At 40.4% G+C, this 26,801-nt stretch overlaps 1 protein-coding gene across 2 annotated transcripts in view; it reads left to right on the forward strand.

Annotated features, from left to right (window-relative positions):
* The window catches only part of GRB2 (growth factor receptor bound protein 2), a 56,530-nt gene that overhangs the window by 27,121 nt on the left and 2,608 nt on the right, over positions 1 to 26,801 (forward strand). For both annotated transcript variants that reach the window (XM_086856823.1, XM_086856821.1), the window contains exons 3-5: positions 18,628 to 18,725; positions 23,079 to 23,201; positions 25,514 to 25,682. In XM_086856823.1, the coding sequence (XP_086712949.1) occupies positions 18,628 to 18,725; positions 23,079 to 23,201; positions 25,514 to 25,682 (390 nt within the window). The remainder of the gene's footprint in view (positions 1 to 18,627; positions 18,726 to 23,078; positions 23,202 to 25,513; positions 25,683 to 26,801) is intronic.

The raw sequence follows: 26,801 nt of genomic DNA on the forward strand, positions 1-26,801 counted from the left end.
ATTCAGAAGTTTGCTTTCAGTAAGCCCTCACAGCTGTGATTTTGGACTTTTTCTGAGATAGAATGAAAGTTAAATTTGCTTTGGAGTGCTTGGGTCTTGTACTGTCACAGTTGAAGTCAGAGTAAGAAGAGTGTTTTGGCACGAGTGGATGTCACAGACCATCAGCAGCTATGGCCACTGTGGTCCTTGCTGTACAATGGCATCTTTTCTCCTCCTTTCCAAAAGAGATTATTGGTGTCTTTCCACTTTTTGCCATTCAGTGACTTCTGGCGCTTCTTTTTGGGCTTAGACAAAGGCCATTTAGTTTGATAGTTTTGCTTTAAAGGAATGATTCTTATCCTTTGCCATCTGATTCCATGTCTGGTTCAGCTGGCCTTCTCTGCAGTTCCTCTCTCCATCAGCAGTTATCGAAGCATGTTCTTTTTTCAGTCTCCTGAGGAGTGTGTGTTTTTACAGGCTCCGGTGGGAGGGTGTTTTTCTTTTCTCTTTGAAAAAAAGGCTAAGCTTTCCTGTTTGGAAATTGTTGAGCTTTTTATGGTTAAATTGAGGCCACTGTGACTTCAGAATTTATTATTCCAGACTTATGAGAACAGAATTGTGGATCTTTCATTCTGTATTGTATTGGTTCTCCACTAATTGAACCTTCATTTAATTATGAGTTTATAGAAGAAAGAAAAATGGATTAATGTTGGAATGAATCATAACTTTTTGACTCAAGCCTGTTGTGACCCAAAAATAGGCTTAACTTAAATGCCATTAAAAGTTTCTGGGATATAGTAGTTCATTACCCTGTAGCAGCCTGAAAACAATCATACATTTCTTCCAAAAGTTACCATGATTGAAGGTCAATGTGAGATGTTGGTACACCAATCCTACTCTGTTTTTAGAGAATTTAGTGTATTTGCCTTATTGAGGTTTGCATGTGCTAAAGGCAGGAGTCACTGGGAAAGCACTGAGGAAGCTTTGTGCTAGAGAGGCTGGAATATTGGTACTTTTGTAAAAGATGGGATTGATGGTGGATACGAACACTGCCCAAGCGTTTGTCATAAAATTACTTAAGATACAATGTTAAGAATATTGACAAGTTGTATTCCTCATGATCTAAGACCTATGGAAACTTGGAAAAGAAATGGAGGATTTGTGACTGAAACCAGTTGTTTGGGAAACTGGAGATTTGGAAAGATCACTGAGCATAACCAGTCAGTGCAGTTTGGTTCTACTGGCTTTTAAAACTGTTAGAATAATTGCTCAGAACAACCTGTGAAGAAAATTTGTGATTAATTTTATTTTCAGAAAGGTTATTTAACTGCAAAATCCACTGAAATACATTTTTCCTGTATAGTTTTTAGTATGTATTTTATTTGATGTGTTTGCCTTGGTGACTGGTTTTTTTTGACATTAAGGTTTGCTTCTTGCAGGCCCAGCAGTTTGAATTCAGTGTTAATCATGGCTTAGGTGAACAAAGATCTTTCAGTACATTTATTATTTAAAATATTTTTCTCTTAGTAGAACCTGGCCAGGTGGAAATGACCAGAGTTGTATCTCTTAACAGCCTCCAGAGGTGGCTTGAACAGCATGTAAAAATGGATTGTTTGTGTCACACCACAGCCAGTCTGTAGCTGGACAAGATAAATCTGGCCATAACAAAAATCCAGTTTGGCTTGACTAGTTCAGGAGTACACAAGTTCCTGAGTGAGCAATTATAGGATAGATTTGAACTCAAACAGCCAATCGTGTTCAACCCAGAATGCACACATACCACTGGTCAAGGAGCTAGGTGTTGTTAAGACCCAGACCAATCAGTTGCCAAGGCCTGGAAGTTTTGAACCCTCTATAAAAAGAGGCTGCCATAATAAACTATGGCTGTTTGTTGATGACCCTTGGTGAATCCTGTTTTTTCTGTCTCTGACCAACATCCCCACATAACATGTTTGAACTGTCTTTGAACTATTAGTGCAACACTAGCATAATCCTGGTTGGGTTGTTGTTGTTATTTTTAAACCATCAGGTTTGTTTCTTTTTTGGGTGTCTTTTGAAGTGTGACTGATGACCTGCGCCCATCCACTGAAACATGGGTGCAAGGAAACAGCAATGTGCCCTCTCAAGGCTTTTAAAAGCAAGTTCCCCAAAAATATTTTTGCATTAAATGGCCTCTTTATTACCCTTTTATTCTCCCCCATTCAGTGTTACATGACCACAGAAATCACTGATATTCATGTAATATTGTACAGTAAAGCTTCATCTTGTTTGGTGAGATTGTGATTTCATCCTGTGAAATGTTGGTGAGTTTAGTTTTACAGAGCCAGTGGTGCAAACTGCCTCCAGTGTGGTCTGATCTCACACTCAGGTTTGCTGCCTTTTGGGCTGCTTTGCGTTATGCAAATGGGACAGGAGAGTCAGATCATGTTCAACATTCAGATCAGAAACCATTTGCAAGTGTCTTCTGCTTGTGTGTGCATGTCCCACTACCAGCAAGGAAGTGGGACCAGCTTTGCAGTTACAGGAAATTGAGGAGAGTTCCCTTTTCTATTAAATATTCTCACTGTGAAGATCAGCTAGACTAAATAGCTGTCCCTTTCCTCTTCAATTCAAGATGTTGCTAGACATGAATCAATAAAAACATTAAACAAACAATAAAAAATGCACTAATTAAAACTGTCCTTCTGCAGGAGACAAATCTCTGATAAGTAACATTGCAGTTCCTCAGTGGTAAATTAGTGGTTTAAATGCCTTAAACAATGTTTTTTATATTGTAGAAAACTGAGCTCTTGTGGCACACTGAGCCAAAATGTTGTTGGCTCTGTGCACTGAAATTGCCTTGATTTGTAAGGGAAAGATAAGCATCATTAATTTCTCTTTATTTTAGTCAATGCTTCTTTAAAAGTGAATTTCTAATCTAGTTATGAAAGTGTCTTGTTTTAAGCAAGGGTTCGATTACATGCCATTGGTTTAATATTCTGGTAGCAAAAATTCATTTCTGCCAGGAGGGTAAAATGACACTATTGGTGCTGCTGTTCTTTTTGTAGGGATGGGATTGTTGGTGCAGCCCTGCAGAGCTGAGGGGATCAGGTCTCCCTTTCTGGCTTTCCTCAGGGAGCCATCCCAAAATGAAATGGATACTAAGTGCTTTGGGCAGATCTGGACATCTTCCCCACAAAGGAGGGTTAAATTTAACATTTTAAATGATTAAAGAGGTGGGCAGCAAGTCCTGCATCTATACAAACAGGGCTGAGGCAATAAAGAGCTTTATGTGGAGACCAGTCAAATTGTGGCTGTGTCTATATAATACAATACAAAATCACGAGGGCTGTGAGAGTGTGAACAGGCTTTTTGTGGGCTGAATTAAGACGTGTAAAATCACTGGCCAAGAGCAGATGCATGGGAACTGTGCTCTTAAACTTAGAGAGCGATTAGTCTGAACAAACAGGTGAACATGCTCAGTAAGAGATTGGGTCTTGTGGCACTTCTTCTTTTCCCTTTGGGTCTTTGCATATCTGTCTTAAAGTGCTGCTAAATTGTCACATTGAACCTCTAAGGTGTCATGTTGCAGGATCTGATTTAGAGAGACTGAGGCTTTTACTGTCCTGCAGCATAAGGCTGTTTTTTTCAGGGAAAAAGTTAGGAGCTGTTACCTGTTTGAAAAACAATTTTCCATTTATCTTACAGCCACCGGTATGTTTCTAATTCCTTGCATGGTTTCTTGCTTACCTCTGTTTCCCTTAACAGTGTTACTTAGTCCTAGGGCATCATCCTGAGCCTATTTAGTGCTAAAATCCAGCATGCTTTTTTTTTTTTCTTCTTTTGTTTTCTTTCTAATTTTTTTTTTCTTAATTTTCCCTGTTCTTGGCCAGCTTCCACTGAGGTAGGAGAACAGTAGCACCCATAACCACTCTCTTGTATATTTGAGACTATTTCATATGTCCCCTCCCCTCTGCCAGTATTCATATTCTGCAGAAAGAAGAGTGAAGGGATGGTTCCATGCTGCATTTCTTTAATACCCTGTCTTAAAGCAAGGTTAAAACTGTCTCTTCCTGTGAATGCTTTCTATCAGACTGGTCACAGATAAAAATTGCTACTTGGTGTTTATCCACCCCATAGGAAAAATCATTGAACAGCCTCTGGTCATGCGCAGTTTTAAGATCTTTGTTTTTCAAATGGTTTGCTCTTTACTCACTGCATTCCCAGTTAAAGCATCTGGGAATGGTACTGCTGCAGTCTCAGTAAATTAGTCTTTAATAGTCTGCAGGAAATTAAAATTACACTGAGGTATTACTTGCTGTTTATGTAGTATGGATTTAGAGATGCCTGATTTTCCCTTCCAGTATGTTATATTAAATTGGTTAAATAGGTACAAATCTAGCAAAATATTGACTTACAGATATGGTAGACCTTGCAAAGCTGCAGATTCTAGGAAATTTGCCTCCTGTTATCTCTGATTTCATGCTTTTTCCATCTGTCTCAAAATGAAGAGATTAGGTCTGATCCTAGCTATGTGTGTGAGGCAGATTATCGTAATCTTATTATTCTGATCTTATTACTCTTAATCTCTAGATTTGAAAATGTCCTGGCTTTAACCCTTTCTTCAACAGCTACAAAAAATGTAGTGAAAAAAGGTGGTTGAGGTGTGTTCTACAAAGTTGAGATTAAATGTTTATTTTATCCTAAAACAGTAAAGCACTCAAAGACTTTGCTACTTGGAGTCATACACTTTGGTGGTAGTGGTTTGTTGTTTGGGAGATTTTTTTGTTGGGTTTGTTGGGTTTTTTTGTTTGGGGTTTTTTGTCTTAACAGTCTAAAATGATTCTAAATCAACTCTCTTGAGTTACAAAGGATGGCATTCACATATGACAACAAATTAGTAGTGGATATTACAGTTCAGAAGATTGGGAAATTCTTAGTTCCCAATAGGTCAGAATTACTTCATTTACTAGCTTTTATGAAATGAAATGGGATTTTCCAGAGCTTTGTCTCAGTGTTTGACAAAAATATAAAACTTCATGGACTGTCTCCTCATCTTCTTACAAGAACATAGAATTTAATGCAAAATGCTGGAAAATACCCAGGGACAACTCAAATGTAACACAAAATTCCCTGTTTTTCCTTATCTACAGCTTCACTCTGGTTACTGGCAAGTCATTTCAGTTTTAACTGACTGTAAAGGGTTAACCCTATAGTTTGACAGAGAAGACTTCTGCACTGGGCTAAGATGTTTTACTGAACATTGTCAGGTGGACTTTGAAGACTACAAGAGCTCTTTGTCTGAAGCCTAGTGAGGAAGCTCTGTCCTCTACACAGATTTGGGCATCAATTATAAAGCAACTGATATTGCTTCTTCAGGCCTGGAAATGAAAAAAAAAGCTAAAGGACAGCTGCTGGTGGTGGAAGTTAAAAAGCAAATGTGATTCTCTGGCTTTAAGCAATTGGTATTTCATTGTAACTCCTGTTTGAATAGATTCACAGGATAATTGAGATTGTATTGTACTACACTGATGGAGTTCTAGATTAGATAGTGTAGGGAATTTTTAAAAGCATTTGGATATTGCCCTGAGTATTCTACTGGTCACTTTTGAACATGGAGCGTATTTGCCAGTTCCCATTCTGAAACTGCATTTGGACAAAGGGGAAGAGATGTGATAGTGCTTTGAAGCTGGGATAGGAAGAAGCAAGTTCCTTCTCCTGTGTTTGGTCTGTCATTTTTATAGATCATCTAAATGGTGCCTTTCTGTTCAGTCGTGTTTATTGTTACACCTGGTTTTGAGAGAAGCTGCAATGCTGGAACATCACTGAAGTTGCTGCCTGCAACTCCAACTGCTTGCAGTGTCTGACTAATCAAGGCATTATTGTTTTGTGCAGTACAGGGACCACTTGAGTTTCTCCTCTAGTTGTAATTCCTGTGCTCTGTGGAAACACAATTCACCCAAGTAACCGAGCTTCACTGGGACTGAGCAAGTTGGAAAAAAATCAGCCCTTGAAAATGATGTTTGTTTGTTTTCTCTTTCACTCCTTCCTGTCTTACTAACTCCTCAAACACTTGGGCCAGCACAGCATGGGGATGGAGATTAAGAGGTGAGAACGAATGGCTGGAGGGAAGAAAATACAGGGAGAAGCTGAATTTAGCGCTGTGACAAACTCCATTTGTGGAGTTGTGTCTTGAGGGCATGTCTGAGCTTTAGAGACAGAACACCCTGTGTTGAGTGTCACTGGTATTGTGGTAGTGCAGACATCTGTAGAGTTGCACTGTGGGCTGGACAAGGGTTTGGTGGAGTTTGGGTTTGGTTTTGTGTTTTGGGGTTTTTTGTATTCAGTGGCTTTTTTTGTTTTGGCTTGGTTTTCTGGACTTGGGTGGGAGTTTCCTTTTTTAAATTTTTTTCTTTTTTTTAAGGTAAGATTGTATTTGATTCAAGGTAGTTATGCTGGGTCCACTGCCATGCGAGTTGGATCAGCCACCCCAAGCTGACATGGATGGCAGTCTCCATTCCTGCCCTGGGGCTGTGCATTTGGCCAGGTGTCATGATGGCAGAGCAGCCTTTTCTTTTTGTAACTTGAGTTATTTTTCTTGCAGTTCTCAAGAACACTAAAAATTTGCCTTACGAAAAATGCTATTTCTATTGTGCATTCACACTGGGTGGTGATGGTTGTTTTGCTTTAAGTGCTGAGTTGTTGGCAATGTTTTAATATATTTTTAGATAACAGTGAAGTATTTGTTTGTTCAAATGAGAGGTAGGAAATTGCAAAGAATAAAGAATTGCATGAGCTGGCTCAGTGATAGCAAGCTTGTTCCATTTGGGATAGTGGAGGAGGAAGGGGGAATAGATGGTGAGGTAAGAGCTGTTGCTGTGACACTCCCCCCTGTAATAACTTCAGTGAGGAGCTGTCAAGGGTGGAAGGAAAAATAAAGATGTTGAGAATTCGTTGACTTTGACACTTGATGGGAATCATATCACCTCTGTTGTAAGAAGAGGATAATTCAGATGAGCACAGTGAACCCTTCCTGTGGCAAACACAAAGCTTTTCTTCTTTTCTCCCCTGAACTTGGCTCTTGGCAGGATTGCAGTCCCTTTGAGGCAGGAGTTGGCTCTGTAAACAAGATTCATAAGACTCCTGTACAAAATTCTTGCAAACAGAGTTGTTGAAGCCCTGGATTGATGAGGCAAGTCTTTAATTTGTGGTGTCTGTTGGTGTAAGGCAGCTGCAGTAAGCCTTGCATCTAAACGCCTCATATAGCCTGGAGATTGGGTGATGATTTTTCATAACACAGTAGAAAAGTAATGAGGCTTTCTAGATTACTTTAAATACTATTTTCTAGTCTAACTATCTCTAGTTACTCTTTCCATTTTGTGTGTGAAGTCTGCTTAATAAAAATCTTTGTCCTTCCATCCCAGAAGCATTCATGTAATTTTGTTCTCCATCAATAAGCATGGGAAATTTTATGACCACAGCTAAATTATGCAGGTGCAACTGCTGTTGCCCATCCCAACAGCAATAGGTAAGAGTATTTTTATGAGTTTAATTCTATATTTATTGTCTTGAAATATATTGAAACATACGTATTTTGTAGGTATGTATTTCAAGAGACTTCTTTGCACAGACTGACAGTAGTTTGTGGAGGAGTTTTCAGACCCTGCCTGGGATCTCTTGGCACTGTTGCTTTGCAGCAATTGCTCAGAAAATCGTGTGTGCTCCTTATAAAAGTAATTTTCATTTTTCATCTCAAAATGAGATTTCAACACCCTCTATTTCACTGTTCTCAGTAGGATGGGGGTTTGAAATGCAGGATGTATTTTGAAATTGGGGAAAATGCAGTTCAAATAGATGGTGATAATACTATTTTTAGATCAGTGAGGCTGTAAAACCTTTTTGGTGCTAAGAGGAAATGGCAACTTGAACTTCATTGGCCAGTGATGGGCCTTTGCAGCTGGGGCCTGACCTGAGTGATGGTGATGTTTGGGGCAGCTGTCTCAGGGTAGTGGAACATGGGCTTTCCCTTCTTCTCTACTTTCAAATGCAAATTGCAGAGTATGCCCTGGGGACAGGCAGAAAAGTACATGTGGGTTTTAGGTGGGAAAGAAATTAGTAAATACTGATTGTCAAGTTCTGATTGTTCAGTTGCTACAGAGAGGTTATTCCTGCTCCAGAAGTAGGAATTCCCAAGTATAGCTTGTTAATTCCAAGGTCAAGATGTGTGCAGTATCAGTGTTAACAGTTTGATTGCTGACTGCATTGAGAGATGCCTGCTGTTATCCTTATTCCTGAATAAAGGCTTAAATCAGCTAGATCCCAGCTTATAGCTCTGTGTTTAGTAGAATAAGTTTTTGTGCCTTTCAAGGCATGACTTAACTGTGGATTTTGAGGACCTTCAATAAGAGATGCACAAAAGTTCAAAAGTAACACACAGATGTTAAGAGTTGTAACACACATCAATAAGAGATGCACGAAAGTTCAGTACTGTCAGAGTAACTACAGTGTTGCACAGTTTTTTCAAATACATTTTTCAATATGTCCTGTTGGGTGTAATTAACTTAGGAAACTTTGTCCTGTAGATAATTAATTGTCTGATATAATTCCTGGTATTTTTCTGACAAAGAGCTGAGTAAGACTGTTTAACATTCTGTAAAATTTACAATACTATAATATATTAAGTAATCAATATTGAGTAAGAATATAGCTAGTAGAATCCTAAAGCTTTTAAATATTAAAACCAGATGAAGCAAAGTTGTTTTTATTGCTCTGTTAATATATCTGCAGTGTAAAATGAATGTGTATTGAGTACTGTAATAAAACAGTTTAAACAAAACCATGCATATAGAGGAAAAAAAATTTAAAGGTTATTTGTCTTGTATGCCAGTTGTGCTGAAAGCCTTTTTGACCTCCCCTCTCTTATTTATATTACTGTCTTTAATAGCAGAAATCTGCCTGGTTTGACCTTTGGAAACATGTTGGACCATTTGCTTGTGTGTTTGCAATAGCCTTTTCACTGGAAAAAACAGCATCTGCAGCTCAAGTTAATTTGCTTCCTTTAGACACAAAAACTGAAAGTTGGTACTTTGAACTCACATAAGTTGCTTTTTTCAAGGCCTTTATGGAGTTGTACCTTTCCTTGCTGTCTTTTAAAATGCAGCAGATAATGTTTGTAATTGTAATTCCCACATAAACATACTTGGGTTTTGGACACCTTTACATTTTTCTCCTTCGTTTTTGCCTTGTAGCAGGAAGCATTGGTATGTGACTTGCTCCTCACCAGATTGTCTGATGATCAGTGCAAGACATACATGTTTTTTCTTTTAACTTTTTTCAAGTTTTCTAAGTACATAATGTTGTTAGTCACTCAGACTTACCAGTGCATTCTGTGTTATCAGTCCTGGTTGTCATAGAATCACAGAATATCCTGAGTTGGGAGGGACCCACAAGGATCATGGAGTCCAGCTCCTGATCCTGCACAGTGCAACTCCCAAGAGTCACAGCAGGTGCCTGTGTCCACTGTCATTGTCAATCTGTTTTTACAAGCAGAGTGATCTCATTTAGGTGACACCTTCTGTGATGATGGTTTGAAGAAGTGTGAAAAAGGGGAAGATGTTCAACAAGGATCAATAAACTGTCAGAGTTGTAGGCAGAAATAATCACTGCACCAGTTCAGGACAGGGAGTAACTCACTTGTCAGTACCTCTGAAAATACCCCAAACATTACAGTGGAAAATTGGTTGAAATTGAAGTGATGTCACTTCATACTTAGTTGTACAGACAGGGCTGTAATACCTGCCCACCATGCAAAACAGTTCTTCCACTCAGTGCATGTAAGGCTGTAGCTGGGGAGCGCTGTAGTGTGATGTCCATTTAGAACAGAAAGGACAATTGTTCTAATTTCAGCATTTTTTCCTCTGTCATTCTTGACAGAGAAATTGTGAGAATTTTTTATCTGTAGAGATTTGGGGTACCAGGCATGAGGTGATCAGGGGCTGGTTGTTAGTGGTGCTCTATCCCGTGCTTCATGCAAACCTTCTCTTGTCCTCTAGTGAATGTTTTGGTCCTTGACTGTGGTGTGTTCAAAGGCAACATGTTGAACAGCCAGCCAGCAGCTCTGCCTTCTGCTGTATAATCACAGGCATTGTCCCTGTCTCTGTGACAGGTGTATCTGCTTTCTCCTGAGATGGTGAGAAATACATTCTCCAGCAGTGCATTTTAGTGGGAGATAGCAGGACAAGTAGGACACATGCAAATAGAAGTAGGAACTGCTTGGTATACAAGTAAAATTGTTACACCAAAGCAGTTTAGGAATGGATTTTGCAAGCTGTGAATGTCTGATTTTTGGGCTGCCAGGCATGTGTATTTCCTCGGGGTGTTTTCAGTTTTACTGTAGTGACCAGCTTCATTTGTGTTGTAAAGCTCTAAAAGAACAAGCACATGCTATGATTGCTTTTTCTTCGTTACCTTTTTCAGTTTTAGTTTGAGACACACTATTGAGTCCTGGCTTACAAGAGAGGCAGCACAAAGAGAGAAGTGCAGAAAGTGAGAAATGTATAATTTTTATATGCTTTGCAAACTGCCACAAACCCACTGCTGTTATTTCTGCTGTTTCTCTGTTAAGCTCAAAAACAATTCTGAAACACTCTCATTAGAATGTATAATAGCTATTTTTTATTATTTTTTGCTAGTGACTTTCAACCTTCATGCCTCAGAGCTTATGCCAAGAGCTTTTACAAAAATCTCATAATTTCATTAAAGGACTGAAAGGTTGTAGTTGGTTGTACTTGGATAAATAGTCTAGAGCACATGAAAACAGACGTGTTTTATGCTTGGTGTCCATGTTGCTAAACTTGAAGTTGCAGCTTGAAACAGCCTTTGTAAGATGGCCTGGAATTTATAGCAGCAGATATAGGAATAGAAACCAGTAGACCTTACCCTGACCAGTAGGTAAAAAGACCTCTTTCAAAATTTTTCAATATGAAAATTGAGGATTTCTTTAGTGCTTGATGCAATGTGTGCTCTGTTCTTTATGTAGACGTGTGCATATATGCACTTGAGTTGTTTTGGGGTCTGGTTTTGGATTTTGAACCTTTCCCAGATAAAGCAGGTTTGTACTCGGAATTCAAGGCTGTTTTCTTTCCTCAGGAAAAAAGAGGGAGGATGGCATAGAGTTCTCTAGGCTTCAGCACATGACCTGTTCTTCAGTTTGTGCTTCACCAATGGTGGTTTTGCTGGGACCCTATTTAATCCTAAATTAAGCAATGCTAAATAAAACCTCAGTGAATAACTCATTCACAAGCAAATGCCCATCCCTAGTAGTACCTGAGTGAATTAATCCACACTGCACAACAGAAAACCAGCCAAATGCTGTGCTCTTCAGGGCTTCCAAATTTGGTCTGGATGGGGTTTGAGATTAAGGAAGGATGTTTTGTCTTCTGTTTCCGTGATAACATCCTGAGCACTACAGCTCGTTACAAAAGGTGGCTGGTCCTGGTCTTTAGTCACTGTAAACTAACCCTTGGTCTGTTGGGGAAAAACAACACTCCCCTTCCTCTTTTTAAGAAACTGCTCTTGTGAATCCCTAAGCATTCTGCTCTCCATTATTTGGGCCAAACTGTGGAGTTTAGGCTGTGCTAACAGGCTTTTTACTGCTTTGCACTCCATTTTGATCAGGCACTGGAATGAGACCGTGCATTCCTTGCAACATCAAATGTTGAAGTAGTCCTCACATTATGAAGTTTGTCAGAATTAGTGTTCACTTAAGTACCATAAAGTTGCTGAACATAAAATGAATCTCACTTCTGAGAGTCCCTGCTGTTTCGGAAACACTTGGGGGCCTTTGAGATTTGGAAAGCCTAATTAGAATGTGAGCTGTAGCTACTTCAAGCTCTGTAAAGCTATTTTTGTTTGAGCTCTAAAATCACTAATACTGATTTTTTGCTTCATGTTGCCATGCTTTCTGTTAGGGAGATTTTCCATCAACCTTTTTGAAAATAGACTATTTGTGGTATCTACAGCTTAACCTTTATTATACAGGTGGTAGTAGTGGGAGGACTAATTTGAAAGGAATTCTGTAGTCACTGGGGCTGAAATCTCTCTATCCACAACAGCAGAGGCAGAACTGGCACATTTGTTATCATTTTACCTCCATGTGTATGTGCTAGTGGAAGCTTCCTACACAGGAGGAATGCAAGACCTGTGGAAAAGTTTCTTGAACTTCATTGGTTCCTTCCAGAATCTCCATTTTGGAACTCCCTTCAGTATACTTTAAAATACTGGGGTTTTCCCTCCCATCTTTGTGTCACATGAACCAAAAAAGGTGAGCCATAGGGAAAGAGAATTGTTGTCTAGATTGGGTTTTTTACTTCATTTTTTCCTATTATCCTTAATAAATAACTCTTCACAATTGAAGACTTTTGCCAGAGGGGACATGGTAGTACCAGATTGGCAAGGCCTGGGAGGCAGGGTGAGTTAGTTTGTGCTGAGTTCTGTCCTTGTGGCTAGACTAGACTGTGCCTCAGCTAACATAAAGTGGACTCAGGTATTCTTGTGTTACCTACAAAAAGATATAAAAGGAGGTTTTGTAAAAGGTTGAATGTTAATTCTTTGCTCCAGCCCTCTCTTTGGAGTTTTTTTTTAAAACAGATTTTACTGCGCTTGCCAGCCAGTGCCACTGTGGATTTCTTGATGACTTTAGTCAGTTTTCCTATGGATTTGGGTTTTGCATGGTGAAATATTACATGGAATTGTAGTGACAACTTGTCTTTATCTCATGCAGTCAAAAATAACATAATTTCCTGTAATCTTACCCAACTACTTCTCCCCATCAACCCTTTCAGAAGTTTTGGGTAATTCTGAATATATGTGTAAATGTTTATATTGCACAAACCTCCAGTGGTGAGTAGTTTTGTGCAGTAGATATGGAGGGCAATATTATTTAGGGTTTGGAAAGAGAAGCTTAGACCCTAGAGTGGCCTTGTCCTGTGACTTTATTGTTGGTTTGTTGTCTCAACTTTATCATGTGTTTTACTTTGGGGGAGTTTCCAGGTTCCTTCAAGATGAATGGTAACTCAGACATAATTTCTTCGCAAAGAAACTAAAGACAGCAGTTGGTAACCCAGACACCTTTCAAAGCCTTCTGCTTTGAAAAGCCTCAAAATTTCCTCTTCTGGACTCCTGCTTCCAGCTGCTTGGCTGTTGTGGTAAAAGGCCATGGGTGGTGTCCATGTGCAAAGTCTGTGTGTGTTGAAGCAGCAGCGTCACTTAAGATAAGGCTTCTGACAAAAGCACCACTGAGGTGTGGGGAAGAAAGACCCCCGGACTTCATTGTGGTGGGGAGACTTTCTGAATTACTTTCTGTTGAGTTTGTGTTTTGTGCTCTTCTTGTGCCTTTAAAAAGCTGTGGGAAGAAATGTTTCTGTAGTGATAATGTGAATTGGGGAGAGTGAGAATGAAAACCTGTATCTATAACACATTACTGCATTATAGTGCAATCTACATCCATTACTAAGTATTATATTATAATACCTAAATAGTTGAGTGCAGTTTAAGGAATAATCTTTCTCAGGCTGTTTTTGGTAATTTTTTTGCTCAGTGGTTGTTAAGCATTTCCACAGCTTTTTATATCTACCTAGAGAACAAGTATGCACAGTCTTGAAGGATGTCCAAACGTGGTACTGTAGGCTTTGTTCTGAAAAATGTGGATATTTTGCATTTCCTATGTGTTATCATGATAAATTGTATTTAAGAAAAAGCCTAAAATATTTCAGCAGTGTTCTTGAGTTGCCCTAATTGTCCAGTGTATCCTTTTGTATTGGAAGTTTTTGGTTAAAATTAACTGTAGAGTGTGTGATGAGTAAATCAAGAAAACAAAAACTTAATTTGGCCTGGTCTGAGTCACAGTGTCATTTTGATGGGTGCATTTCCCCAGGTTTCCTTAATACACCATTCCTGCCTCACTGCCACCTTGGTGACACACAGCCAGAGGCAGGAGCATTCATTTGCTCAACACAAAGATGAAACAGGAGCTGCAGGTGACCAGGCCATGTATTGGGTTGTCTTTGCAAAACCTTGAAGAGATGAATTTGAATATCCTGTGGTGCCGTTTGCAGTAAATTTGCAGAGAACAAAAATGTTTTACATTCAGCTGTAGTGAACTTGTTTTGTTGAATCCAGACAGTTTTCCTTGAAGCAGTTTTTACTTGCTGGTTTATATCTAGTTTGTAACTATCAGAGCAGAAAAGGAGCTATTTTTCCCTGAAATAAAAAGCAGTGTTAAAGCACCTCTTCTTTAATACCCTCTCTGAGGGTGAGAACTCTGCGCCCAAGGGCCTTGTCCATCCTGGGACAAGTAATTTCCAGGCTTAGAAATTCAGTTGCAGAGTTGCTCCATTTGAAACATTTGTTCACTTAATAAATTTTAATTCCTGCCCTAGTTTGAGTGTCATGAGTGCTTTCCTTGGATTCTTCACACTTTGGGAATATTTTTAATATACTGCATTGTTTTCTTTGTGGCATTGTCATTGTGACTTTGTGGAGGATAAAAACTACATTGGCAATAGCTCTACTGCAGCAGTTGTGTTACGTTTTCCTTTTTATTTATTGCAGCAGGAGTCCCAAAACCTTGGAGTTCAGGGGAAAGAGGAGCTTCAGCCAAAACTCAGAGGCCTCTCTGAATACATTTTTTGGGGTTTGTCTCTCCAAAACGGAAACATGCTGATTAATTTAGCTAAATTCACACCACATAACATTTGAGGCATTATGTTTAGTTTCATGTTTGCATATGGGTGTCAGCTTGAGAGCTGAGCCAGATCTGCTTATCTTCCAGTTTAGTGCCTGTGTGTTCCTGAAAGCAGTTTGGTTTTGAGAGGGTTGAGACTGGTGTACAGTTCCCAAGGGTGTGCTTGGAAATACTCATTAGGTATGGAATTGAACATGGCTGGGGATGGTTGCTGTGTGTGAACTGTTCTAGCTGAAACTTGGGAACTGTCTCACCACACAAGTTCTGCGGTGCCTCTTCTCCATTTCCATGGGAACAGATGGGCTTTTGTTGATAAGAGCTGTTATCAAACTGGGAAACTGCTGGGCGCAGTTGAGCCACTGTTACTGTAAAACAGGGCTGACTGCGGGCTGAGGACATCACATGACAGCATGGCTTCAAATGGAGGGGATAAAAATATCCTTCCTCCTTACAGGCACAGATGCCCCAGTGTGAAACTCTGTCATAAACCTGACTGAATGTATAGCAGCCATGGGATTGGAAGCAGAGGAACTCTTTAGGTTTTGACCTACACAGAGAGCAGCAGTTTTAAACAATTGAGATAAAAAAAGTGTTTCAGATTTTTTGCAGACCTTGAAGGATGTCCAGTTTGGAGCAGTGAATCTTTAAAGTTTCATTTTGTTATTAATTTATCTGTGTTTTCATTTTGTACTTGGCGAATTATTCAAAGCAAAATCCAATTACGCATGTGGTACTTAGATTAAATTTTGTAGCTTTGGTAAGTTCAGGGAAATTTTACTGTAGTTCAGTTAAGAATTAATATTTTTCTTAGAGACATAGCACTGTGTTTTAATATCCAGATGATAAATTTTAATATGATTTGTTATCTGGAAGTCGCTTGGAGGTATAGAATAGGTAGATTTACAGAGTTCTTTTCCTGAAACATTTTGCAGTAAAATGGTTTAATTGCTTAAAGTCAGTTCTTTCATTTCAATGGATTTATGATTTAAAATAAGAAAGCAGTGTCAGATGTAAACATCAAAGGCAGATGCATCAATGCACAAGATTCCTACGTGTGTTCCTGACTTACTTTAGTTACATTTCACTAATGGATGTTAGTGGCATAATTTTCTTTTTTTGAAAGCTGAAATTTTACAGGACTATTCTGCAGTTTTTATAATAATAGTTCCATAACTTCATAGGAACTACCAGAATTCCAGCCTTGTGGTTGTGACTGCAAAGTTTAATGTACTTCACTACAAGTCAGTTTTGCTTGGCTAAGCATTGGGAGCAGCTCCAGGGGTGTCTGACACTGTCAGAAGAAATGGTTTTGTAGATCTGTGTTGTGGAGATGACTCCTGCTGAAATGATACAGGAACATGGAGCTTTGGAAAGAAAACAGTGTGTTCTGTTCTCTCTGGAAGAGCCAGAAAGGGAACCCAGAAAGCGGTGTTTACAGGGTGAGTGTGTGTGTGTATGAGCTCTCCGATCCATAACACAGGGCATGGATCCTTGGCTGCCTGCCAGGGTGTGAATGGAGCTGTGACAGCTCGTTAAAATGATCCTAGAAAGGACAACGGGCTGCGAAGATAACGTCAGCCTGGCTGGGAGGTAGGAAAAGGTCTTGGGAGCGAACAAAGCCGCTGAGGGGTTGCTATGAAGGGCTCATCACTACAGCAGAAGTCCCCTGAACATGTTGGACATGCAGATATGTAGGCAGTTAGGTTGCCCTGCCTTTAATCAGCTATTTTTTACTCTGGTCACAAAGCTTTAATGCATCCTTCAGCACTGCTCCCTGCTGGCATTTGGCTTCAGGCCAGGCATTAATGAGTACCCAAAGCCCGATGTGATTTGGCTTCTCCAAATCTATTAGCATATCTTTAGAGCAAGATAACACTCATTAAAATAATTTACATTTAGACATTAGAATTTCTTATAATTTTTTAATACCTAATGCCAAACCCCCAAAACTGTGGCAGTGTCTTTCAGGTGAAACTACAATTTTACCCATTCTTTTTGGGAAAAGAACAGACTGCCAGATCCCTTAACTGCTCTCTGATGGTGATGAAACAAGTCACTAGCACATGAGCTTACCAAAGCTCCTGGGGGATATCTCTGATAAAGGAATGCACACCATTCTGCAAGATTGGAATCATATTAAGATATATTATGTTTGAGTTGTGTTCTGTTGTGCAGGACTCCAGTGAGGGCCGCTTAAATTACAGAACAGCCCCAAATTACTGATTCTTGGAAGCTGTGTGCTGAAATCTTTACATGACTGAGTTACAGATCTGGGCTTCATGCCTTCCCTGGTCTCTGCACGATTCACTTTTTTTACACTCCTGTTTTTGATCTCTGTCATCCCTGTTCAATATCCCAGAGCTGCTGCTGGTGTCTCTCACTGTATTTTGTGTTGAGGAGGAATCAGTCCCTGCCCAGGTGCTGTCCCACAGCTCCAAGGCAGTCCAGCAGACATCAGCTGATCCAGGGCAGCTCTCCACGTGTGAGCTCTTACCTCAGAGCCTGTAACAGTGCCACGCTTGAACTGCTCATGACCTGTGCTCAGATTACCCCAGCTAAATGAGCTCTGCTGTGCATGCTGCAGCAGTGCTTGTAAATAAATGCATGGAAGCCCAAAGTAGTAACTGCACAAAAGACAGCTTGAATGTTTAATCTATGTGTAAGTTAGTACTTGGGATCTTTTAAGTGTTAAAGCCTCTTCAGCTGAAAATATCCTGAAATGGGCCTAAGGATGGATATCTTTGCTCACCTAAGTTCTGTAGATGTCACCCTGCTGCTGTGCTAGTTCCCCAGTGGAAGTGCTGGCACCTGGGGAAGGTACATCCCCATCAGCCTCTTCCCTTGGGAGTTAAGGAACATCTAGGTAACTATTATTCACTGTAATTCACTGAGGAGGGTCACATTTTGCTCTCTTTTCTTTGCCACATTTCATTTCAGTAGGTTCTGAAGTTTTTTCTGTCATACATAGCAGTCAGCAGTGAGGCAGATTTAGGGTGTTGGTGTGTCATATTTTTGAAAGGCAGCAAGCACCGATCTTTAGAGTATAATTTTCTGCATAAGACATGCACTTGCAAATTCTTGTCTGCTTTTACTTTCTCTTTCCTTTTTTTTCTTTAATTTCCTCTCACCACCCTTGAAATAAAGAAACATAATTATATAGCAAAAGAGTTAGTTTGGGGCTTTGGTGGATATCTTCACCATAACTATGTGTGTGTAGTATGTGATCTCTGGATCTGCATTCATGTTCCTTTTCTTTGCATTTCCTCATCTTCCTGCGTTCAGGCTAATCATATGATACTTTTGTGACTTGAGGCTTTTTTATTTTTTTACCTCAGATCTAGCTTTTTGTTGGATCCTCCTGAGAAAGCTGAGAAGAAATGAAAGTGCTTGAGGAAAAGTGGTGTTGTGATGTTTAATCTTAAAGGGAAAGGGAGGGGGCAGGTTCTCTGAGGTGTTTACTACCAACACAAAATCATCTTGAGGATAGGTAGTTTCAAACAATAGCATGGCTTTACTTACAGAACATAATACAATACTGGAGGGACCTCTTTCAGTCAATGCACCAGGCTTGCCTATTGCACCACACCATTTGACAGAAAGTCAATGAAAAATAAAGCATTGAAGTTTTTAGAGCAAGTATGCTTTGAAATATCAATTTGTGCTTTTTAAAACTACCTTTTCATGTGGCTCCTCTCTTGTGACTCCTGATCTTTCATTCATGTTTGAAATTACAGCAAGAAAAGTATCCCCTTAAAAAATAAAAATAAGGAACTTTGTTGATCTACATTTGTTGTTTGAATGTGTTTAACTTTATTAATATAAAAACTGCTCAACACAAATGGGAAGAATAACCTGGTACCTCCATCAGTGTTCTTTGTATCTTGAATGTATCTCAAGCTTAATTTTTATTTGCTTTCTTCCTTCAGGTTTTGAATGAAGAATGCGATCAGAATTGGTACAAGGCAGAACTCAATGGAAAAGATGGCTTCATTCCCAAGAACTACATAGAAATGAAACCCCATCCGTAAGTAGAGCTTTTGGGACAGGCTCCCTTGCTCTTACTCTTGGCATGCTCACAAACAGAAGGATGATTTTCTGCTAAAATTTTACCAGTTTACCAGTTCCACTCAATGTGTGGACAGATAAAGGATGGCTTGTGAGTTGTGTATCTCTGTAGTGTTTTCTTTAGCTCTTTTCACAGTAGCAGCATAGCAGGGTGTTTTGGGAGGCCTTTCTGGTACTTACTCTGGTGTTTCTTAGGGTCAAACATAGCAACCTTGGAGTTAGCAGCCATAAAAGAGCAGAAAACCCTTTAGTAAACTGTTGTCACTAGCACTGCCCCAGGAAAAGTGTCTGTGATCTTGTGATGATTCTCAATTTTATGTACTGAGCAGCTAAGAGTAAAAATCATGGCATTTTGCTCTGCAAAAGATGAAGGGTATTTGGAGCTGAACTTGTAGTATGTCTGTCACACCCTGAGCATAAAATCATAGTTGTTAAGGTTGGACAGGACCTGTAATAGTCATCTGGTTCAACACCTTCCTCACAAAACAGGCTGACCTCAAAGTGCTGTTACACAAGCATTGTTGGCTTGAACTGCTGCTCCAGAGAGCTGAGTAACTACTTTGAACCTTTCCCACTAGGTGTAATGAACCCAGCATATGAAAACTGTAGTATTTCATGACTGGGTATTTTCTTTGTGTCAGTTCATGTGTTTCTGCTGTCTTTTGCTAAACTTTGGTTCTGCCTACCTTTGAGATCCTGCAACATCTGAACAAAAACAGCAAGCTCTGGGTAACAGATTCAAAGGAAGGTTTATGAGGGAGAAGCAAAACGTGTAATCACGGGTTTTACAAGGAGCTGTAGCATTTCATTTGCTCACAAAAACTGATGATTTATGTAAGTGGTGACTGTCATTATATAATGAAGATATTGCAGTTAAATGCAATCAAGAATTATTTTTCTAAGGGCCTTTTTGAAATAGCAGAAGGAAGCTTCTGAGGGCTTGGCCCCAAGAAGGAAGAAGAGGTGTCATACTTAAGGGCAGCCAAGTGGGAAGTGAAGCAAGGACACAGAGAAAATTCTGAAATTGTTTAAAGCCTTGTTTTCTGTAGTAACATGCCTGGTTTACCTTGACTGTACCAGTCCACTGGGGATCACAAATCCACATTGCAATTTCTCTCACATTGATTTGGTGCTTGTACTTTCTCATTACAATTTTCCAGGCATTTGAGTTATCCTGCAGTGATGTCTCCTATGATGATCAGTTTATTCTGTGATCCTCCATGGTATTTTGTTTTAGAGGAACAGAGCTGTCAGTTTTTCACATTTTATATCAAAAGGGAATGAAGAACATTTGAGCCTGCAAGTGGGTGAATTTGGTATTGGTTTTTAAGTATAGTTGATTTGATCTTATCTGAAAATGTTTTAAACCGCTGATGGCATCTGGATGGAGGCAGTGCCATGTGTCAGCAATGCTGGGAGTCTTAACTACTGCATTTTAACAACCCTGGGAAATTATGCAAAAGTTTTTATAGCATAATGTTGGCTTAGCTGTAGTGCAGAGCTCTCTAGTCATACAGGTCATACAAAAAGCAAACTGCAGGCAGCTGAGCAGTGAGAAAAAGAGTGTTCCTTTACTCAGACTATCATCAAATTGTTTTCAAGAGGTTTTGGAAAGAAAGCAGCTGAATATGGCTTTAAATCCTGTCCTGGGATCCAAGACTTAAATCTTCCAACTGCGCAGCTGGTATTAAATGCAGTGTTTCTCCTTACTTGTATTTTGCAAATCTTATAGATCGCTTTATAACTACCAGCAAATGAAGCTGAAAGGAAAATGTAGCACCTCGCAGTGACCAGACTCACCTGGGGATTAACCTGAAGGGTTAATCTGAATTGCCACCCCAATTAACAGAGCAAAGACTGGACAGAACTAGACAGGACAGAGAAGACCTACAGGAAGCTCTGGGCAGGGAGGTTACTGTGGAGGTACAGCAACACCTTGCTCTTGAAGGGGGCAGGACAAGATTTTGCTGTTTATGAAACACACCATGGATCTGATCCAGGGTATTTCAGGTCTTTGTGTTTGTTCTCAGCTTCTCCTGGGGTTATTGCTGAAATCTCACTTTGCAGTATTGTAATTTCTGTGGAGGAACTTGGCCAAGTGAAATGATTGTGTGAAGTGAAGCCGAAGGAATTGCCAAAGTGCCGATTGAGGGGAGGCTGGAAGCGATGAGAACCTCTGCTGTACAATCAGTGCAGCTCACTCTGTCTGTGCAGCATCAGCAGGAATGCCTGCATTTGGTTCTGCACTGCTGACAGGATGAGTTTTACCTGCATTACAGAGCTCGTTGGAGTCAAGATTTATCAGGCTTTGCCGTTCAGAAGAAAACTTGAGGGAATGTAGTTGTCACTTTGTCTAATTCTCCATAAGTGGTTTTTGACATGCTGCGATGTCTGTTAATTTTTTCAGACATTCTGTAGCAAAAATATGTATGTGCACACCACTTCTGCTGCTTTTTTCACCTGTGTTCTTAAGGAGACGGCAGTCCTGCAAAGTAACATTGTTTCATCTTTGGGGTTTTCTTTTCCTTTAATTCAAGTTCTTTTACTCTGGCTAATGTGGCAGTAAAGCTATAAAACTGCCAGGAAGCTCAAAACAGAAAACTTGAGTAGTTTGGCACTGTCACTTTGGAAGTGTTATTTCTTTTAAAAGAATAGTACATTTCTACTTTGTAGTGATTCAGTAAAACTTAGGGGGAAAATAGGTAAACTGTTGAGGCTTCGGAAAGGCTTCTTTTAAGCTCTTTCAGGCTTTCCTTCTTAGTTTACAGAGAAAGGTAAAGTTGTTTTTTGTTTGTATTTAAGATGAGACTTTGTTGCATGAGTAACTGAGAATTATTTGAGAACTAAACAGAATTAAGGCACTTCATAAACAATAAGTATGGTGAAATATCTAAAATCATAATATAAAGCTTGCTTTAAGCAGCATTTGGCAGAGAGAAAATTCAAGACTTCCTTGTCTTTCTGACAGTAGTGCCAAAAGCCCAGGAAATTAAATACTACCTTTGAATTCTGAAGGAGTTTCACTTAATAGTTTCTCTTAGTTGATTTTTGTGGGCAGCAGAGTGCAGTGAGGGGCAGGTAGTCTGACACCACCTCACCTCAGGTACCAAGAAGCAGCACAGGTGCTAAATCACCCAGAATGTACAAAATGCCATGAAATTTTTGATCACTGGAAATAGGATGGTTGAGGGAGGAAGCTTTTCATTGTCATCCCAGGGGATAAAAAGTACACAACAAGAGTTTCAACCAAGTAAAGTGTGTTTGGTAACCAAGTAATCAGTCCTCCTTCAGCTCTAGAGGTAGTGTCCTCTTAGAGAGAGAGATCTGGTGACTTTTTGACGTCACAAGATCTCCAGCTTCTCTTAAGAATGACTGTTTCAGGAAGGATTCTGCAACTCCTGCCTTGTTGCTGCAGCAAAGCCTTCACTGCAGGCAGTGGGCTGTGTGAGTGGAGCTCTTGTTATGAAATGCTCTCCTCGAAGGTCAGTCATCTTTGTGGGTGTGGGTGTGGTAAGTGCTGCTGTCCAGTGTGATCTGTTCCTCAGAACTGAAAGCTCTGCTTTTTTGTTGTGACGATGCTTCTGCTTTTCTCATGCCATGTGACCTACCAGTCATCCCTTCTTTGCCTTTAATCTTGGATTAGTCTGGAAGTGCAAATGTAAATGGGGGCAAGGGTCCCATGACCAGGCTGTTGGTCAGTGCTGATGATACAGTGGCCTGAGGTAGGTTCAGCCTTGATATCTTGGTCAGCTTGTGGCTGGTGGGAATTTTGGATGTGGTTTGCATGAGGCAGCTACTTCATGTGACTCCTCCTATGAAAGCTGCTGGATTGTCCTGTCTGTGGGAGAGAGCAAGAAAAGAGGCTCCTGAAACAAGTGTCATCAGCATCTTTTCTGGAACGGAGTCCATGCCTAGCTCAGCACTCCTCTGCAGTGGAGCAGAGAGACCTTGAGGGAGCTTTTCTCACTGGGTCTGTGTGTAACTGCAGTCCTGGCACCTGCCTCGTCTTTCTGACAGATGATACTTGTCTTGGACCATTGGACTCAGGTACGGCTCACAGACTGTACTCTGGGCTGCAGGAGCAAACAGCTGCTGGATGAAGATATTGATTCTCTCTAGTGAAGTAGATGTGTCTTACCACCTGATCTGAAAGAGACAAGAAATTGATTTAGATACAAAATGCACTTTACACAAGTGCAGGATGGGGCAGTGCATAGATGAGATCTTGTTTCCAGAGTGTTGTTTCGGGCTCTTCCATGAATGGATTAAAATTTGCAACTTTTCCTATTGTTTTCTTTTCCTCCCCACACAGGTGGTTTTTTGGAAAGATTCCCCGAGCGAAGGCTGAAGAAATGTTGGGCAAACAGAGACACGATGGTGCCTTCCTCATCAGAGAGAGTGAGAGTGCTCCCGGGGACTTCTCCCTCTCAGTCAAGTAAGTCATGCCCAGGAGCAATTGTGTGTTAATCAGCCATCGGCTGCTCCTTTGGACTGCTGAGTCAAGGGCAGGTGCTTGTCAATGCTGAGGAGCAGGAATAATCTCACAGATGCCCTATAGCATTCCTGTTCTTCTAGTGATATTTTTTCCCTCTCTAATAGAGCAAACATTTTTGCTTTGGTTTGCAGTGAGCCCACAGGACTGACCTGGTGGCACGTGGCTCACACAGGCCCAGGCACTGTCTGGTGGCTTCTCTGTGGATCCCACTCCTCCATCTTACAGCCACAAAGCACCCATTGTGGACAACCTCCCATCCTCCTTCATTCCTCCTCTGCAGTGCAAGTTATTACTTTGTCTTTCTGTGCAGTACATTTGCAAGTATGTTTTTCTCTACTTAGCACATGCTTCGGTGATATTCCCACTGACTAGCAGTGGGACATGATGCTGTGAAACATGGAGGTCCTTTTGAACTCTTACAAGTATATTCCACAAGGGTTAGGAAGAAATTCTTCTCTATGATGGTGGGGAGGTCCTGGCACAGGTTGCCCAAAGCAGCTGTGCCTGCCCTATCCCTGGAAATATTAAATGCCAGATTGGACAGGGCTTGGAGCAACCTGGTCTATTGGAAGGTATCCCTATCCATAGGAAGAGAATTGGAATGAGGAGGTGATCCTTAGGTGATTCCCAACACAAGCAATTCTGTGATTCTCTGATCTGAAGTCACTCAAATACAGGTTTTAGAAACTTGAAAAGGTATGTGAAGTAATTTAATGTAGGATGGGGGTGGGAATGAATCTGTCCTCAGTTGATTTTGGCTTTTTTGTTTTTTAATTATTTTCTGTAATCTTCCCCTTTTCTACCATAAATAAACAAGATTTTCTTTAGAATCCTTACAACATTTTTTATTATTCATGCACATTTCCAGCTGGCTCTGTTTTCTGTGGCTGTCAGTGATCTGTCTCAACAAGACTTGTTTCTTTTTTTCTGGTCATCTTTGGTTTGTAACCAAATTTTTGTCCTTCTGTACAGCAGCACTGAGTCATGCCAGCAAACTGATTAAAGCCACTGATTTTAGAGATGTTTATATTTCTGTCTTGGATAGAGTCATCTGGGTTGGAATATTAGATATGAATGGAAGCTTCAATTGCAGAAAGTGCATTCCTTTAAGAAACAGGAAGTTACAATGGCATAGCTGAGCCTGCCTGTTCAGCCTGGTGTTGCCATCTGGTGGTAATGTCTTGGGTGGGTTTTCCTGTGTGTATAGTTTAGGAAAGTCCTTTTCCTAAACAGTAATCTGTAGGATTTGAAATGGTGAGAAGCTCAGAGGTTGAGGAAGGCAGAGCAGAGGCAGCACCCCAGAGTTTTTTCAAGGCAGTGTCTGCTTTCCTCAATGATGTATAGGCGCCATGCATGCCAAGGGGGATCAGCTGTTTTCCATTCTCAGTGTTTTAGGCTGAAGTAAAAATAGCAATGTGCTGTTAATCTGGAAAATCCCAGTGGACCTCTCCAGAGTTCCTCTTTATGCAGAGTAAAACCATTGCAAATGTAGCTTCAATTGAATGCCATCATTTGTCTGAAAAAATTGTTAACATGGAATTGAAGTGGCTGCTTTATGTGTGCAGCATCATCATTGAACATTTTGGGGTTTGAGGGGATTTTTTTTCTGTTACATTTTGTTTTGGGCTTTTTTTTAAGACCAGAGAAGTCTTTGTTTCATAAGAGAGTCCTTTGCACAAGTCCATGGTGGTTGCCAAAAGAGGCAATCCTACCCTCCCTGTGGCAGTGTTTTCCCAGGAATTTGCCTGTAATGGGACTGATGCTTATGCATTGCATTGTTGCACATACCCAGTGGTGCTGTGGGAGGGAGGGACTGGGGCTGTGAGAGCCAGAGGACCATGGCAAGAGTAGCACAGACTGAGAGTGGCTCAAGTCAGCTGTGAAACTGCTGTGTGTGAAGAGCTAAACCAAAGTGTTTGTGCTGTTTGACTGGCAGTTTGATTGTGTTTGGGGATGTAAAGTGGAAAGCACCAGGGTGCAGCTATTTACTATGACCTTGCAAAGTCCCCAGAATTTGTCCTTGGGATTCTGCACCACCTTCAGCAACACAGGTGACAGCATATGTAGCATATATCAAGAACTACTTGTGATGCCAGCTGTGGTACTGCATCTATGTTATCAATGTCATTGACAGTTTTCACTGTACACTGAAGACCTTTTTGTTCCAATCTTTGTGCTGATGATCCCAAAAAGAGTTCTCTGTGGTTAATAATGCGATAATAATGTTTATGTTCTTCATTCTTTCCACACAGGTTTGGAAATGATGTGCAGCACTTCAAGGTGCTTAGAGATGGGGCTGGCAAGTATTTCCTTTGGGTGGTGAAGTTCAATTCTTTGAACGAGCTGGTAGATTATCACAGATCCACATCTGTCTCAAGGAACCAGCAAATATTTCTCCGGGACATTGAGCAGGTGCCACAGGTAAGAGCAGAGTCCCTGTAGAGTGCCCTGTTCATGCTATTACAACCACAGTATGAAGTGGGATTGCATTTTAGAGTAAGAAGGAAGCTTACTGATTTTTTTTTTACCTGTGGAAGTGTATCCTTAGATCCTGCAGTCAGAATTTTACAGAATAAGCTGCATTCTTGTGCAAAGCCTACCTGCATTCCTGGTCTCCCTGGAGTTGAGGCAAAATTATTGTTGCTGCTTGAATGTTTGACTTGTTGTAATGTTTATGGATTCTGTTGCAGGAAGATCATCTGATTCCTGTGAATTAAAAATGGATTTGCTCCTGTTATAGGGCACAGTAAGAAAGGATAGGGAAGTGCTGGATTAATGGTTGGACTTGGTGATCTTTAGAAGGTCGTCTTCAACCTAAACAATTCTGTGATTCTGTTCTGATTTATACCTGGTCATAGCCAGAAGTGCAGCCCTCAGTGAGACTCTGATTCTGGGCTTTCCTGAAGAGGTGTTTACAGCATATGGAGCATCTCTGGTTTGGATCTAGCCAGTGTGAAGAGAATCCAAAAACTGTCGTGAAGTGCCAGCAGAGCATCTTGTGTATATCCAACTTCTTATTTTGTTCCATTTCTCAGGTCAATCAGAGTGTCATATTTCATGTAACTACATGTTTTATCAGTTCTGGGTAAATCCTTTTGCTTTCTTGTACAGTACTGTGGTTCTAGCCTGAAGACAAGGGGTGTGGAGTTTGTGCAGCTGTCCAGGTGCCACAGGCAACTTTGTCACAGTTTGTCTGAATTTAACGCTTGGCTCTGCACTGCCAGGTCAGGGATAAACAGAGGGTGAGAAAACAGCTGGCTGAAAAGGACAAGCATGAAGAGACATCCTGCCCTCATGATTTTAAGACTGCAAATGTATTTTAAATGAACTGTTAGCTTTTCCATCAGAAAGGAAGACTTGCTTCCAGGCAAAATGTTCTGTGACAGAAGAGTTAAGGAAAATATAATGTCAGCATCCAGTTTTTAAGGGTAGCTTTGTGTAGATCAATAATATTTCTGCTGTCAAGTATAAAAACAGGACAAGTAAACAGCAATATTATTGTATTACAATCACAGATTTACAATAGGCCACAAAGCGTGA

Source organism: Cyanistes caeruleus, chromosome 19 (assembly GCF_971803275.1).
Source record: "Cyanistes caeruleus chromosome 19, bCyaCae1.hap1.1, whole genome shotgun sequence".
Classification (NCBI taxonomy): domain Eukaryota; kingdom Metazoa; phylum Chordata; class Aves; order Passeriformes; family Paridae; genus Cyanistes; species Cyanistes caeruleus.